This window comes from Oncorhynchus masou, chromosome 16, assembly GCF_036934945.1.
Source record: "Oncorhynchus masou masou isolate Uvic2021 chromosome 16, UVic_Omas_1.1, whole genome shotgun sequence".
NCBI classification, from domain to species: Eukaryota; Metazoa; Chordata; class Actinopteri; order Salmoniformes; family Salmonidae; genus Oncorhynchus; species Oncorhynchus masou.
In genome coordinates this window covers 21,956,841-21,973,181 of record NC_088227.1, presented here as the reverse complement: position 1 = coordinate 21,973,181, position 16,341 = coordinate 21,956,841, and the positions used below count along the sequence as shown (strand labels likewise).

Genomic DNA, 16,341 nt, shown 5'->3' with positions numbered 1-16,341 from the left:
TCCAGCTTTCTCATCAAAATGAATAGGAACCAATAAATACATTTACTCAAAAACGTTATACATTGTCTCATACAATCATTTCTTGTGCCCCTTCAACCCAAAGAAAATCTGGCAACTCCATTGCATTGGGGTCGCGACCCCGACTTGGAATACCAGATGTAGTACGATTAGTACACAGTATGCAATTTAACTAAGTATTGGGCAAGCCAGATTTACAACCACTGTGAATCATTATTGGAAAGGAGGCATTTCCATGTGATGCATACCAAGCAAGTACAGCGTGATTACTGTTGACTTTTGTTTGGCTTCTTTTTAATAAAATAGACACTATTCTGGAATCTTCAGGGATTGAACATTCTACTTTACAACCATACCATGATTAATTTCCTGAATCATTTACCACACACTTCCCTCAGGCATACCATCTACACATTCCAACATAACTGACCAATATTCCAAAGAAAGCATATGATAGTTTAAATGTAATATATATTACATTTAAACTATTTATTTTTTTAAATTTGCCAGTTACTCTGGTATAACACTAATGTAATGCAACTACAAGTAGTATACATTTAATTACCATGCACTACTTAGCTACCACTTCAGCCATCACCTTTTTGTACTAACCAGAGTAAGTACTAGCTACATAGGTTATACCACTATAGTTACCTTGGAATAATGCCAATGTAATGTGGCATTGCAAAAAATATGTAAAAGAAAATATAAATTCAACCACATGAACATCCATGAGTGATTTTGATGCTTACAATTATTTTAACCTGAAATATATTTTTTTGTCATCCTGTGCAACATCACACAACCATTTGGCTCTGCCATACTTACAGAAAATGGAACGTTGATTGAAGAGAAATTGTATTCTTGTGAAACTGAGCCTTTTAGTGTGTAGTACACACAGTCCAACTATATAGCCTGGCTAGTTGCACACAATCAAACCCAACTACAATGCCTGGTTGTCTTCTCTTCATTCCTTCTCTTTTCCCTGGTATGTTGGACATCAAGTACAAATCTGAGTTTAAAAAAAATATTTTTATTTTATTTAACCTTAATTTAAATAGGCAAGTAGGTTAAGAACAAATTCTTATTTACAAGGACGGCCTACCCCGGTCAAACCTGGATGACGCTGGGTCAATTGTGCGCCACCCTATGGGACTCCCAATCAGGGCCGGATGTGATACAGCCTGGATTCGAACCAGGGACTGTAGTGACGCAGTGCCTTAGACAACTGCGCCACTCAGGAGCCCTGATGGGAACCCTAATGCTCCATGCACTTCCTCTCTAACCAGGGTTGTGACTTTCCCTATCATAGGACGTTCGTCCTTTAAGTAAAACACTTGCATTTGTTCCTACTTCCAGCTCTGATGCTCTATCAGTCTTTCTTTCCCAGGAAGTGTTGACCACCGTCCTCCCTGCTCTCAGTAGGGTCCATCTCCATTGAGGCCTCCTGGCCTGTTCAGTTTGGGGCCTAAAGCGTGGGGCTCAGTTAAAACCCAGGCCCGCTCCCTTGGGTCTCTGTGTGGCCCGAACAGGCTCAGTGATGCCCCTGCCCTCCGGACCCAGGCCCATGCCAGGGCTCCAGCCCATACTCTGCAGCATCCGGTTCCCCATGTTGGTCTCTGGGATGGGCCCCGCACTCTCACCTACCACCCCTAGAGAAGGAGACATAAAAGAACAGGAACACAGAGTTACTACAGAGAAGGAGACATAAAAGGAGAGAGCATGTTCGAGGTGGAGGGAGACAATATTACACTTTAGAGACTTTATGGACTTTATAGACCACATAGGGTGCCTTCAGAAAGTGTTCATACCCCTGGACTTATTCCACATTTTGTTGTGTTACAGCCTGAATCCAAAATGGGTTAAATTCATTTATCATCTCTCACCCATCTACACACACAATACCACATAATAACAAAGTGAAAACATAATTTTATACATTATTGCAAATGTATTAAAAATGAAATACAGAAATATCTCAATACTTTGTAGAACCACCTTTGGCAGCAATTACAGCTGTGAGTCTTTCTGGGTAAGTCTCTATGAGCTTTCCACACCTGGATTGTGCAACATTTGCCCATTATGCTTTTTAAAATAATTCAAGCACTGTCAACTTGGTTGTTGATCATTGCTACACAACCATTTTCAGGTTGTGTCATATATATTTTCAAGTAGATTTCAAGTTAAAACTGTAAGTCGGCCAAGGGCATCTTGGTATCAACTCCAATGTAGATTTGACCTTGTGTTTCAGGTTATTCCTCTCCCTGTGTCTGGGGGAACGCAGACTGAAGTAGGTTTTCCTCTAGGATTTTGCCTGTGCTTAGCTCCATTTTTATCCTGAAAAACTCCCCAGTCCTTAACGATTACAAGCATGCCCATAACATGATGCAGCCACCACTATGCTTGAAAATATGGAGAGTGGTACTTGTATTGGTTTTGCCCCAAACATAACACGTTGTATTCAGGGAAATTACTTTAGTGCCTTGTTGCAAACAGGATGCATGTTTTGAAATATTTTATTCTGTACAGGCTTCCTTCTTTTTACTCAGTCAATTAGGTTAGTATTTTGGAACAACTACAATGTTGTTGATTAAACCATTAAACTATGTGACTGTTTCAAAGTCACTCTTGGCCTCATGTTGAAATCCCTGAGTGGCTTCCTTCCTCTTCGAATGATGCCTGTATCTTTGTAGTGACTGGGTGTATTGATAAACAATCCATAGTGTAATTAATAACTTCACCATTCTCAAAGAGATATTGAATGTCTGCTATTTCTTTCCATCTCTACCAATAGGTGCCCTTCTTAGTGAAGCATTGGAACACATCCCTGGTAGTTGAATCTGTGTTTGAAATTCACTGCTCGACTGAGGAACCATACAGATAATTGTATGTGTGGGGTACAGAGATGAGGTAGAGAGATGAGGTAGTCATTTAAAAATCATGTTAAACACTTGTTGCAGAGTGAGTCCATAACAAAGGGGTTGAATACTTATATATATATATATATATATAAAAAAATATATATATAATAATATATATATAAAAAAATATATATAAATATATATATAAATATATATATATAAATATATATATATATATATAAATATATATAAATATATATATATATATATAAATATATAAATATATATAAATATATATATAAAAATATTATATATTGATATATATAAATATAATATATATATAAATATAATAATATATATAAATAATATAATTATAATATAATTATAATATGTATATATAAATATATATAAATAAATATATATAAATAAATATACATATATTTTTCAGCTTTTCATTTGTAATTAGTTTGTAAACATTTAGGAAACCACAAGCGTGGCACAACTGTATTTGGGAAGTTTCTCACAGTCTTCTCTGCAGATCCTCTCGAGCTCTGTCAGGTTGGATGGGGAGAGTCGCTGCACAGCTATTTTCAGATCTCTCCAAAGATGTTAGATCGGGTTCAAGTCCGGGCTCTGGCTGGGCCACAAGGACATTCAGAGATTTCTCCCAAAGCCACTCTGTCTTGGCTGTGTGCTTAGGGTCGTTGTCCTGTTGGAAGGTGAACCTTCACCCCGGGCTCTGAGGTCCTGAGTGCTCTGGGGCAGGTTTTCATCCAGGATCTCTCTGTACTTTGCTCTGCTCATATTCCCCCTCGATCCTGACTCGTCTCCCAGTCCCTGCCTTTCAAAAACATCATGCTGCCACCACCATGCTTCACCGTAGGGATGGTGCCAGGTTTCCACCAGACGTGACACTCGACATTCAGGCCAAAGAGCCCAATCTTGATTTCATCAGACCAGTGAATCTTGTTTCTCATGGTCAGAGTCCTTTTGGTGCCTTTTGGCAAACGCGGGCTGTCATGACGCGGGCTGTCATGTGCCTTTTACTGGGCAGTGGCTTCTGTTTGGCTACTCTACCATAAAGGCCTGATTGGTGGAGTGCTGCAGAGATTGTTGTCCTTCTGTAAGGTTCTTCCATCTCCGCAGAGGAACCCTGGAGCTCTGTCGGAGTGACCTTCGGATGACCGGGCGGCCAGCTCTAGGAAGAGTCTTGGTGGTTCCAGACATCTTCCATTTAAGAATGATGGAGGCCACGGTGTTCTTGGGGACCTTCAATGCTGTCAAAAAAATGTTTTGCTACCCTTCCCCAGATTTCTCCCTCGAGACAATCCTGTTTCAGAGCCCTACGGACAATTCCTTCAACCTCATGGCTTGGTTTTTGCTCTGACATGCACTGTCACCTGTGTGACCTCATATAGACAGGTGTGTGCCTTTCCAAATCATGTCCAATCAATTGAATTTACCACAGGTGGACTCCAATCAAGTTGTTGAAACATCTCAAGGATGATCAAAGGAAACAGGATGCACCTGAGCTCAATTTAAAGTCTCATAGCAAAGGGTCTGAATACTTATTTACATAAGGTATTTTTGTTTAATAAATGTGCAAACATTTCTAAAAACCTGAAATTTTGAAAATCCACGTTTCATCTCTTTCCTACCCTCACTCCGCTTCGTTATGGAACAGGTGTAGGGTCTTACATTGAGAGTATATTCAACAGGACAACTATAGAAAATAATAGCATATCTATATTTTTTAAAGAATGCAAGTCTTGTGTACATATTTCACAGCCTCCATGGGCTTTTGGAGTTGCCTTTAGGCAATTAAGCCAAATAATAAGCCTACATTTGAATTAGGCTACATTATTGCATGCTAAATGTTCTCTGATCAATATGATAGATGAGTAAACGAATAGACGAGCTGCCACCTCCACTTATTTGCCCAGCCAGTGAATAAACCAAATATACAGACGGAGATTCACTGAAACAAAATCACATTGATCGATTAAGACAAGTCACCGGCTTTTGGTCAGGAGTATATGGGATCCATATCATGCCAAATGTATTCACAAAGGTAAATCACCAATCCACAAATGTAAATCCCCAATCCACAAATGTAAATCACTGTAAGGTTCTGTATTTATTTTCTAAACCTTATGTTCTTGAACGTAGCCCTGTCTTTCATTTTTGTTCATTGATTTCACCTGTGTTAGTTACTCACCTGGTCTCATCAGCTCCTTATTTAGTTCAGTTCATTCTGTTTGTGCCTTGAGGTATTGTTCTTTTGGACTTTACTGAGCCTTTTTCTAGCTTGTTTATGAGAACCAGTTATAGCCTTCAGTCCTAGTTTTTATTTACCTGCCTGTTTCCCAACCTGTGTATGACCATTGCCTACGACCACGATTCCGGCCTTCTGTGAAGGCGAAATAAACACCTGCCGCGCTCTGCGCGTGAATATATACATTTTTCTCCCTGAGTATTCACTACAATCCCCAATCCACAAATGCAATTCACTATCCACAAACACATTTTGATTTGTATTTGGCAATCAATATATTGCATTATATTGGAAATGACCTGCATATCTGCAGTTATAAAAAGATTAATGCAATACATCGATTTACAAATACAAATCAAAAGGCGTTTGTGGATAGCGATTTACATTTGTGGATAGCGATTTACATTTACATTTGTGGATTGGTGATTTATATTTGTGAATACATTAGACATGACATGGATTCCATAAGAGTAGGCCTAGGTTACTGAACGATTGCGAGTGAAGAGCAAAATAATCCACTTGTTAAACTACATAACATGCAGGCAAATTCTTCTGATTAGTGCTGATAAACGGTGCTGAAATAGTTGACCAAACGCAGTTAGACTATTATAACAATAGGATGACTTTGGGAGTTTCAGTAAGCAACAATTCTTTGCCTTCAAATACATTAACCTACTTTATTCAATATTCCATCCAGTTGTGGTTAAGAAAACAGTGCTAAGGGCTATGTGAAGAGATGGGTGAAGTGACATGCCTCGCAATGTTTAGAACTGCCTGAAGGATGGTAACAGCCTAGTAGTAACTGGTGCTGCCTAGCAGCCATCAAGAGCTTAAGAGCGTAGTGCGTGCCAATGCCGCCTCAGCATTACGGCTACATTTCATACTAAGCCGCGGGCAGAACTTTACCGCAATCATGACTAGATCGGTTCGTGGAAATAAACATTTAGGCTTTGGATGGAAAAAAGTTGACGGGATGCTAAAGTATGTTAGAGGGAGACACAAGAGGAGAGGGAAAGAGAGAACTTGAAGGAGACCGGAAGAGCGAGAGAAGAGTAGAGCAGATGATCTTGATGAAGGCTTATTGATTAGGCTCAATGGGCTGAAAAAGCTACAGTATTTAACCCCTGAACTCGACCTCTAACCCAATAAACCAGCTGAGGCCTGCTCTACAATGATTGTGTCACAAAATACATCTTGTCTCTTCTTTTTCCTTGACCTTTACGCACAGTGCCTTCAGAAAGTACTAAGTCCACATTTTGTTGTGTTATAGCCTGAATTCAAATTGGATTAAATAAATAAAAATTGCACCATCTATACACAATACCCCATAATGACAAAGTGAGAACAAGTTAAGAAATGTTTGCTAATTTATTGAAAATGAAATACAGAAATATCTCATTAACACAAATATTCACACCCCTTTGCTATGACACTCCAAATTGAGTTCAGGTGCATCCAATTTCCTTTGATAATCCTTGAGATGTCACTGCAACTTGACTGGAGTCCACCTGTGGCCAATTCAATTGTTTGGACAGGATTTAGAAAGAAACACATCTGTCTATATAAGGTTCCACAGTTGACAGTGCATGTCAGAGGGAATTGTGGAGACGAAGAGGGCAGAAGAAGTGGATGCTGAGTTGGAATTAAGCAGCGTGTCGAGTAAATCTGGTGAAGAGGAATGTTCTGAATGGACAACAGTAGTATTGAAAACTGGAACAAAAAGGAATTTGCCTGAAATTGGAGTAGAGGATACACGTGTAAATGAATCGCTTCTTGTTGGGATGCGTTTGTGGAGTAAGGATGCGTTTGTGGAGTAAGGATGCGTTTGTGGAGTAAGGATGCGTTTGTGGGAAACGCGATTGAGGTGTCAAATGGTGAGTCTGTCAGAGTGACCAGGAGTGCTCTTATTTTGATTAATAGTTTTTCTGAAGAGCAGAAGAAGATTGCAGTGGGCTTCAAAAGAATCCGGACAACAGAAGTTGTGTTTTGAACTTCGGAGTAGAGCACCATTTACATTTAAGACATTTAGCAGACACTCTTATCCAGAGCGACTTACAAATTGGTGAATTCACCTTCTGACATCAGTGGAACAGCCACTTTACAATAGTGCATCTAAATCATTTAAGGGGGGGTGAGAAGGATTGCTTTATCCTATCCTAGGTATTCCTTGAAGAGGTGGGGTTTCAGCTGTCTCCGGAAGGTGGTGATTGACTCCGCTGTCCTGGCGTCGTGAGGGAGTTTGTTCCACCATTGGGGGGCCAGAGCAGCGAACAGTTTTGACTGGGCTGAGCGGGAGCACCAGTCAAAGGAGTCATCTCAGGGGTGACGACAGGTGTTCAAGTTGAATAACTGAAGAGAATTCCTAGTGTGGTTGGTGCCCAGTGTCTGATCCGCTGGGTGAATGTCTGTAGGCCCTGTTTTTTGATAAAGTCTGTAGGCCCTGCTTTTTGATAAAGAGCAAATACCTACGCATGTGAAGCTTGGTTATTGAAGCTGTAAGAGCTTTCGTCGCCAAACCACTGTAGTGTAAGAATTGTAAAGGATTTGGCCATGTTTCAAGTGTGTGCAGACAGAGTATAGTGAAGAAAGGTGTGTAAAAGGATAGCAGTGTTGCAATTGTGGTGGGGATCATGATCTTGAGTTCCTGGAGTGCCCTGTAAGGGTGAAGGAAATTGAGGTGGCTAAAGTTAATCAATTGAATCTACAATGGAGGCGATTAAAATAATTGAGAAAACAAGTGGTGCTAGTGAAGAGATGGTCGTGGATACAACTCAGCCTGTAGTCAATGTTTACTGCCAGACATAATATACCCTGTGTGTTAAAGGTGGATTTTTGTTGCATTCACTGCCAGTCAAACTGTACAGCACAAGTCTCAAAGAAGTCAAAGAAACTAGACATGATTGTGCCTATAGCAGAAATGTTTTTGAGACTCAAGGATTTTACATTGAAAGACTTGGAAGGGGTACTGGTGTTGGAAGACCCACCTTCCCAGGTTCCCCTTGAGCCTGTTTTGGGATCAAATCTGTTTTGTTTATTTTTAACAGAAAAGTTGAAAGTTGTTTTGTTTTTTGGGAGGAATCCTGTTTCCATCCTGCATAGTAGGTAGCGGGATGCACATTAAATTGTGTGATCGCCAATATACCATAGAAGAAGTGCATGTCAGAGCAGAAACTATAACATGAAGTCCAAGGAACTGTCCGTAGTTCTCCAAAATAGAATTGTGATGAGGCATATATCTGGGGAATGCTATACAATAATTTCTAGAGTGTTGAAAGTCTCTATCATTGGGAAATTTAAATAATATGGAACTACCCAGACTCTGGCTAGAGGTGGCCGTCTGACCAAACGGCAACAAGGACCTTGGTCAGGAAGGTGACCAAGAACCTAACGACCACCAAAACTACAGAGTTCCTTAGCCAAGATGGGAGAACCTGCCAGAAGGACAACAGTCTCTACAGCACCTTCACCAATCTGGGCTTTATGGGAGAGTGGCTAGACAGAAGTCACGTCTAAGAAAAAGGCACATGAAAGCAACACCTGGAGTTTGCAAGAAGGCACATGAAAGACTGAGATCATAACGCAAAAGATTCTGTAGTCTGATGAGACAAATGAGATTCTGTGTCCTGAATGGAGAAAACCAGGCACAGCTCATCACCTGTCTAACGCCATCCCTACTGTGAAGCATGGTGGTGGCAGCATCATGCTATGGGATACTTTTCAGTGGTAGCGACTGGGAGACTGGTAAGGATAGAGGGAACAATGAATGCAGCCAAATACAGGCAAATCCTTGATGAGAATCTGATTCAGAACGCAAATGACCTTAGACTGGGGCGAAGATTTATGTTTCGACAGGACCATGACCCCAAGCATACAGCCAAAGCAACACTGGAATGGCTTCAGAACAAGAATGTGAAAGTCGTTGAGTGGCCTAGTCAAAGCCCAGAGTTGAATCCAATTGAAAATCTGTAGAAAGACTTAAAGATTGCTGTTCACCGCCGCTCCCCATCTAACTTAACAAAGCTTGAGAAAATCCCCAAATCCAGATGTCCGAACCCGATACAGACATACATACCCAAGACAACTCAAAGCTGCAATCACCGCCAAAGGTGCTTTTACAAAGTATCGACTCAGGGGTGTGAATACTTTATGTAAATGAGATTTCTGGATTTCATTTTCAATAAATTAGCAACATTTTCTAAAAACATGTTTTCACTTTGTCATTATGGGTTATTGTGTGTAGATTGGTGAGGAGAAAAAAAAACTATAATCCATTTTGAATTCCAGCTGTAACGCAACAAATGTGGAATAAGTCAAGGGGTATGAACACTTTCTGAAGGCCCTGTAACAATGAGAGGTGTGAGCAATAGAGCAGACTCCTGTTGCATGACTTCAAGTTGTAGCCATTGGTATACACTCCTTTATATCCTCTTCCTAGAACCAAGATGGGCACCTGACCAAGACGTATTAACCCTTTATATCCCCAGTCTCATTCCCTTTCCTGGTATTAACATTTTCCACTCCCCTAAAAACACACGAACAGAGGTGAAGGGGAGCAGGAACGTTCTGGGATACACAGCCATGATTGGCTTAGGGTTAATCTGGTATCTCTCTGACTGCAGAGCCTGCCAGCTGACTGGTGTCCAGCCCAGGTTAGGGAGGAAGGGTGAAGGGGCCAAGAGCTAAAGCTGGTTAATGACCGGGGTTGGGGGGGGTGGGTGTGTGTGTGTGTGTGTAAGTCAGGGAGTGCAGTAGTGTGTGTCAGAAAGAGTTTACCTGTGGGTGGAGGTAAGCCAAGGGGTGCTGCTTTGCGTCTCCTCTTGACTTCCCCCGTACACAGAGACCCCAGGTGACCACTCGTCTGTCTGTAGAACCACAACCAGAACATAGGAATCATTCATTAGCATCCATGTGTTGGCAACATCCTAGAAACAATGTACCGTTGTGGATGGAACCACTGTATAATTTGTGAGATAATTTGTTGATTGGATTATTCCTAATGTACCTGCTGGCTGTTTTCACTGAGCAGCTCCTCCGATGCCCTCTGTCTGTCCGTGAGTCCCAGTGCATCTAGAGAGAGAGAGAGACAGAGAGAATATACTAACAGCTATTAGAAAATGTAAAATATGTCTATCTGGGCATTATTAGCCACAACTCTTTAACAGTCGGTACTGTTTTGAAAGTGCAGCTAGGCGGTGAACGAACAGAGGCATGCCTTACTTGTCCGTGTTCTCGTCTAGACCCCGGACTAAACCACGGGCTGTGGACGACACATAGGTTTGTTTAGTTTATTTGCACACAGTCAAGTCAAATATAGAAAAAAACTGAATAAGGGAAAAAATAAACAAAGTGTAGACAAGTATTCTACAAGTCAGGTTGTAAGGTAGACTGACTCGTGTGAGTGGGGGGGGTCCTGGTGGTGTCGTCCCAGCCGCTCATTGAAGGCCTGTCCTGGGCTGCCCTGGGAATCGTGGCCCTGGGGCCCACCATGCAGCCAGCTCAGCCTGGCCTGGAACCCTGCCACAGCAGAGACAGCACAGTGCACACATCATAGACTGGAATGGGAGAAACACTATGGCAGCTGTAGAGGCTACAAGACAAACCCTTTGCAGTAGTTGCCCCCTACTGGCCAAATGACAGGTTACAATAGACTTTGGGTAACTCGTTCTACTATTGCGCAAAGAAAAACAGAGACAAGTGGGGGAGCAGGAATCAAAATGGTACTGGGCTCAGAGATACAAACAAACCGACAGGTCTGGGACCAGCTACCTCTCTGTGCCCTGGGGCTCATGATGGGGAAGGATCCGGTGAGGATGCTGTTGAAGACAGGGTCAGCCAGGTCCAGTTCCTCCCCTGCCTCTCTCTCCCACCAGGGAATCACCCCCGCCACCCCACACGCTCCCCCCGGGTCCCCCTCATAGAACCAGTCACTCTGCTCATCATCAGCTGGGAGACGGGAAGAGGTTAGAAGTTAATAGTCAGGGTTTAGAAAATAGTTTTCATACAAAACATTTACTCAGATTTCGGAACAATCTTTTTCAAGACACACATTTTTATCCTTGTTGATAACACTGCTATAAATGACATGGGACAGCAGGTGTTGAATATTTTGTTAAAGCCTAACTTAGATATGTTTCTGCTTATAATTTCTGACATTTGGAAGGCGATTTGTTAGGAAACTTGTAAATAATTAGATACATGCAGATTCTCTTATGGCATAACTTGGTCTAGAAAAATCGTTACTCACAAGAATAAATGTCATAAATGATAGAATGAATGCATTAATAATCTAGTTGACACATCCGATTCTCTCACAGACCAAGATGTTTAGGGATCAGGGAGAAAAGCTCCAACACAAGGTAATTATTCTTCCCACGCAAAATGTGAAAAAGGACAGGTTGAAATTAAGGCTGTGAAAATTATCTGGATGTTTCGGATAAGATTTCAGTTCGTCTTGGATGCATCATTTTATGTGATTTAAATACTGTCTGCATTTATGAAAGTGTCAATCACAAAAGATTGCACATTTGCACGCAGCCTCTACCCATCCCACTTGCATTCGCTCAAGAGATGCTGAAAGAAAAAAATCATATTTCTCCATTCCTGTTCCTGAGACAAAATGTATGCTTGGATTTATCATCGCACTGCAAGAAATACTTCTTCACAAGTACTTTTTATATTAGGCTACATGTGACAGGTTATAGGCATGAATTTAACCCATCTCAAGTTCAAAGGTGTGGTAAACCAGGTGGTGACTTTAGATACTCAAAGTTCTACAGCTGCACCATTGAGAGCATCTTGACTGGCTGTATCACGTCTTATTATGGAAACAGCAAGGCACCCGACCGCAAGGGGCTACAGAGGGTGATGAGTATGGCCCCCTTTTCTTTCTTTAACTCTGCATAGGTAGAAAGGGACACGTAAGTAAGCATTTCACTGTTAGTCTACACCTGTTATTAATAGGTGTTATTTGATCAAATGTTATTTGATCCAGTTCCTCTATACCAGGCGGTATCAGAGAACAAAGACTCCAGCCACCCAAGCCAAAGATTGTTCTCTCTGCTACCACACGGCAAGCGGTACCAGTGTACCAAGTCTGGAACCAACAGGACCCTGAACAGCTTCTACCCCTGATACATAAGACTGCTAAACAAGACTGATAAATAGCTAATCAAATGGCTACCCAGACTACCTACATGGAACCTTGTTTGCACTAACTCTATGCACACACACCGGACACTACCCACACACACACACCGGACACTACCCACACACACACACCGGACACTACCCACACACACCGGACACTACCCACACACACACACACACACCGGACACTCACACACACACACACACCGGACACTACCCACACACACACAGGACACTACCCACACACACACACACACACACACACACTGGACACTGACAACACACATGCATACTACAAACTGAGGCCAAACTCACACTTTCACACTCACCACATATACTGTTGCCATTGTCAATTATCTCTCCTGTTGTCTCGTCACTTTACCCCTACCTATATGTACATAACAACCTCAATTACCTCGTACCACTGCACATCGACTCGGTACTGCCGGTATATAGGCATGTTATTTTTACTCATTATTGTTATTCACTGTGTAATTATTCCTTGTGTCACTATTTATATTTTTATCTTTAACTCTGCATTGTTAAACCAGGACCCGTAAGCGTTTCACCTTTAGTCTACACCTGGTTTTTACGAAGCATGTAACAATAAAAATGGTACTCCGCCGTTCCTGTAAATAACAAGATTTTGGTGGCCAGCAAAATAGATGGTTACCTTGCCTCCCCTCGTCATTGGTGTACAGTCCACCATCGCTACTGTTGCTGACACTGCTGGTCTCACTAACAGAGAGAGAAAGAGAGAGATAAATTAGAAAATACGGGGTGTGAGGAGAGGTGATAGGAAAAGAAGAAGAGAACAATCTGAAATCAATTTCCATTGCCCATCATACAAGGAAAACTCTCAGGAAGATGAAGCTATGGGAAGAATAACCTAGCAAACAAGTCCCCTAAATACTGCTTTCCAACCAGATGAGCATACCTGTGAACGTATAGGCCTATACCGAGGAGCATGGAAACACAGCAGACAAGAGAAACACTAACCACCTGTCACTCATGTCCTCGTCCGAGCCCTTCTGCTCCTCAAACTCCATCTTGTCCTTGGGCCCCGCCTGCCCCATAATGGCGTCCTCACTCTCCACCACCACCCCTTCATCAGTTGCCTCCAGCCCCAGCCTGTGGGCAGCCAGTTTCCTCTTCTTTACCCTGCTTTTCCCTCTTCCAACCCCACCACCATCAACAAGCTCCATCCCCGCCCTGCCCTCAACCACGCTCACCCCAGGGATCCTGCACCCTGCGTGGGGCTTGGGGACGGGTGGGGGCCCGAGCATGGGGGTGTTGCTACTGGAGGTCACCGGCTCTAGAGGGGGGTCCACGGCCATGCGTTTGACCTTGCGCCGTCGCCTCAAACTACGGGACCCCTCTGCACCCGGCACTCCTCCTAGGTCCTCCTGCCAGATGGGCCGTTTGGCACGCCCTGTGTCGGGGTTCAGGGGTGTACGGCGCTTGGGCCCCAGCTGCTCATCAGAGTCGCTGTTATCGCGGGCGTGGCTGTTGCTGCTGGCAATGCCGCCTGTGGTGGTGCGGTAGTCCTGAGAGGAAATGAGCGAGGAAGAGAAGGAGAGCAAGAGGAAAGACAAAAACGGTTAGCCAAAGAGACGTTCAGAAACATTTTACATACACTCTTATCCAGAACGACTTACAGGGGACATTAGGGTTAAGTGCCTTGCTCAAGGGCACATCAGATTATTTTCACTGAGTTGGCTCGGGATTTGAGCCAGCAAGCTTTCATTTACTGGCCCAATGCTCTTAACCACTAGGCTACCTTGCTTAGTAAAATGGACAGTATCTGTTATCTTAAGGAATCTGCTTACTGTACTTTCCTGGGGGGAAAAAAGCAGTTACCAAAGGAACTATTCCTTTACAATAACAACAAGACCATTTTTTTAAGGGCCTACCCGAGACCCCCTCCCCACCTTGTGTTCGTCCAGGCTGGACTCAGATCCCTCACTGAGGTGGCCAGTCTCCCAGGGTGGGTGAGGGTTGTCAGAGCGTCGCTTCCTCCCACGACGTTTCCGGGCCTGTCTCTTCAGCAGGCAGCCTACAGCCAGCGCGTGGTCCCCCCCATCCCCGAAGCCCCCCCGTGCCGCCTGCTCCGAGCTCTCCTCCAGCGCCGACACCAGGTCATGGACCAGCTCGTCCATCGCCCGGCCAAAGTGCCTAGGGAAGGAGAGAAAGGAGGTATGAGTGTGTAACAAACAGTGAAGAATTTAATTTGTGTGTGTGTTGTGAAGGCTCATGTCCTCATCCATAACCTCTTGCCACGCCTTTCTCCCCTGGCCACACTCCACCACAACTGTCTCCACTCTGCTCATTAGCACCCATGTCTATTTGAGCAATAGTGTTCCCTCCAAACTTGCTTATTCCTGTTGGTGAATGTATGAGGTGGACATCCTATTTTTTTCTACCATGGTGTGTGTGGCTGTACTTTCCATTATTGGCACACATTTGTAAATGTGTTAACATTAAGATCCTTGGAGTTTGTCAAAGTGTATATGCTGCTGCCATATTTTGTACAATTTCCTGCCAGTCCAGTATGTAAGATCCTCAGTTTGTTTGATACACTTTGGTTTATTCTGCTTTTTGCACTTGTCTGTCATGCTTGTATGTTAACGTTACCTCCCTCTTGTTTTTCCCTAGTAAACTGTATTATCCTGCAACCATTCCCCATGTGCTCCTGCCTGTGTTCAATACAACCCTACTATCTGGATTCTTGCTTAATCTGCATTAAGTTGTCAATGTGGCATTCTGAACTCTAAACCAGTCAACCTCCTTATACAATCCACTTTGTGTACAGCCTAGTGTGTATCCTATTAAGTGTCAATGTGAAACTGTCCCACGAGACCAGGGCTGTATTCATTGTACAGCATAATCTTCCGTAACGAAAACCAGTTTCTATTGGGTAAATTTATGTTGTTGCCTCGTTCCGTTTGCTCTGATACTTAACTTTCGTTACAAGGCGTAATTAATACGCCCCTGCCGTCTTATGATCTGTAATGGAAGGTGTTCCCGTGTATATGCCAGCTTGCTATTAGCTAAACTTGCATGCAAGACTTGTGCTAGACGGCCCAGGCACAATCCATGGAGATCTGGCCTCATTTTAAAAGCTAACGCGTTAGCTAGTATTGTTGGCTAAATCGCAAAAGAAAGGCTAGTTAACTTTGATAAGCTAAATCTAGACCGAGAACGCAATTTGGACAGTCCGACGTTAGTGATCCATTTAGCTGACAATGTCAACATCTGATCTTTAGCGAGGTAACGTTAACCGATTAACGTTGGCACTGTCGTTTCATCAAAATACGTTAGGCAGGGGTGCTTTGCTAGCATGAATTAACATCACTTACCAGCTGGTTCCCGCTTTACCGATGGTCTTTAAATGGGCTTCACGGAACATTAAAGCCCCTCAAAGCCGGTTACTTTTAACCAAAAACAAAGGGAAGCCTTCTAAAGCTAGCTAATAAAGCTTGCTAGTACATATGCGAAAGCAGGCAACACAATTCATTCTGTGGTGTGATTGGCTAACAAGTATCAACATTAATTGCGCATTACTGCCACCTACTGTACTGGTGTCACTAACTTTGGTAGATTATATGATTCAGAAAATTAACCGCAGTGGGCCAATTTCCGCAACTAAACGCATGGAAACTCAAGGCTCAACTTCTCTGTTGTTTTGGTGCCCTGGCTACCGTGACGAAAACCCACGCGATGTAGCACAGATTTCGAAGTGTTGCATTTTGCTCCTCTCAATGAGTGCGTTTTGAGTGGTAATGCTGACGCAACCGACTGTGGACTCGTCTAAGGTGCATCTTCGGACACTAATAGGGTTTTCCAAAAGCTCAGATCAACATGGCAGTGTTGCCATTGTTTATACATATCAAAATAATGTCTCCAACTCCCATATCACACTCGAACTGAAATGATGTGTCTACATTGTACGATCAGTGACAGCCTCAAACATCACGTTCATTTGTATATATCCGCTGTCGACATGAATCACTTCAAACTTGATTTCAGTGATGTCTTTAA

At 42.8% G+C, this 16,341-nt stretch overlaps 1 protein-coding gene across 2 annotated transcripts; it reads right to left on the bottom strand.

Annotated features, from left to right (window-relative positions):
* Nucleotides 1-1,031: 1,031 nt before the first annotated feature.
* On the bottom strand, nucleotides 1,032-15,815 carry LOC135557670 (G patch domain-containing protein 2-like). Of its 2 annotated transcripts, none has more exons than XM_064991170.1 (10): nucleotides 15,660-15,815; nucleotides 14,232-14,475; nucleotides 13,300-13,847; nucleotides 12,974-13,038; nucleotides 10,921-11,097; nucleotides 10,545-10,668; nucleotides 10,372-10,411; nucleotides 10,157-10,221; nucleotides 9,928-10,016; nucleotides 1,032-1,670 (listed from the first exon to the last, which is right to left on the bottom strand). In XM_064991170.1, the coding sequence occupies exons 1-10, from the start codon at nucleotides 15,707-15,709 to the stop codon at nucleotides 1,501-1,503; spliced, it is 1,572 nt and encodes a 523-aa protein (XP_064847242.1). In that variant the 5' UTR covers nucleotides 15,710-15,815; the 3' UTR covers nucleotides 1,032-1,500. The 2 variants fall into 2 exon arrangements, with proteins under 2 accessions (XP_064847242.1, XP_064847244.1); XM_064991172.1 differs by having other exon boundaries at nucleotides 13,303-13,847.
* Between the last annotated feature and the right edge of the window lie 526 nt (nucleotides 15,816-16,341).

Bases quoted from the DNA above. Each gene is read 5' to 3' on its own strand.
- LOC135557670 (XM_064991170.1), bottom strand. From the start codon at position 15,709: ATGTTCCGTGAAGCCCATTTAAAGACCATCGGTAAAGCGGGAACCAGC. The intron at 13,039-13,299 runs GTTAGTGTTTCT...TCTCTCTGTTAG, and splicing joins GAGGACATGAGTGACAGGTG to TGAGACCAGCAGTGTCAGCA. The intron at 11,098-12,973 runs GTAACCATCTAT...CCCGTCTCCCAG, and splicing joins CAATGACGAGGGGAGGCAAG to CTGATGATGAGCAGAGTGAC.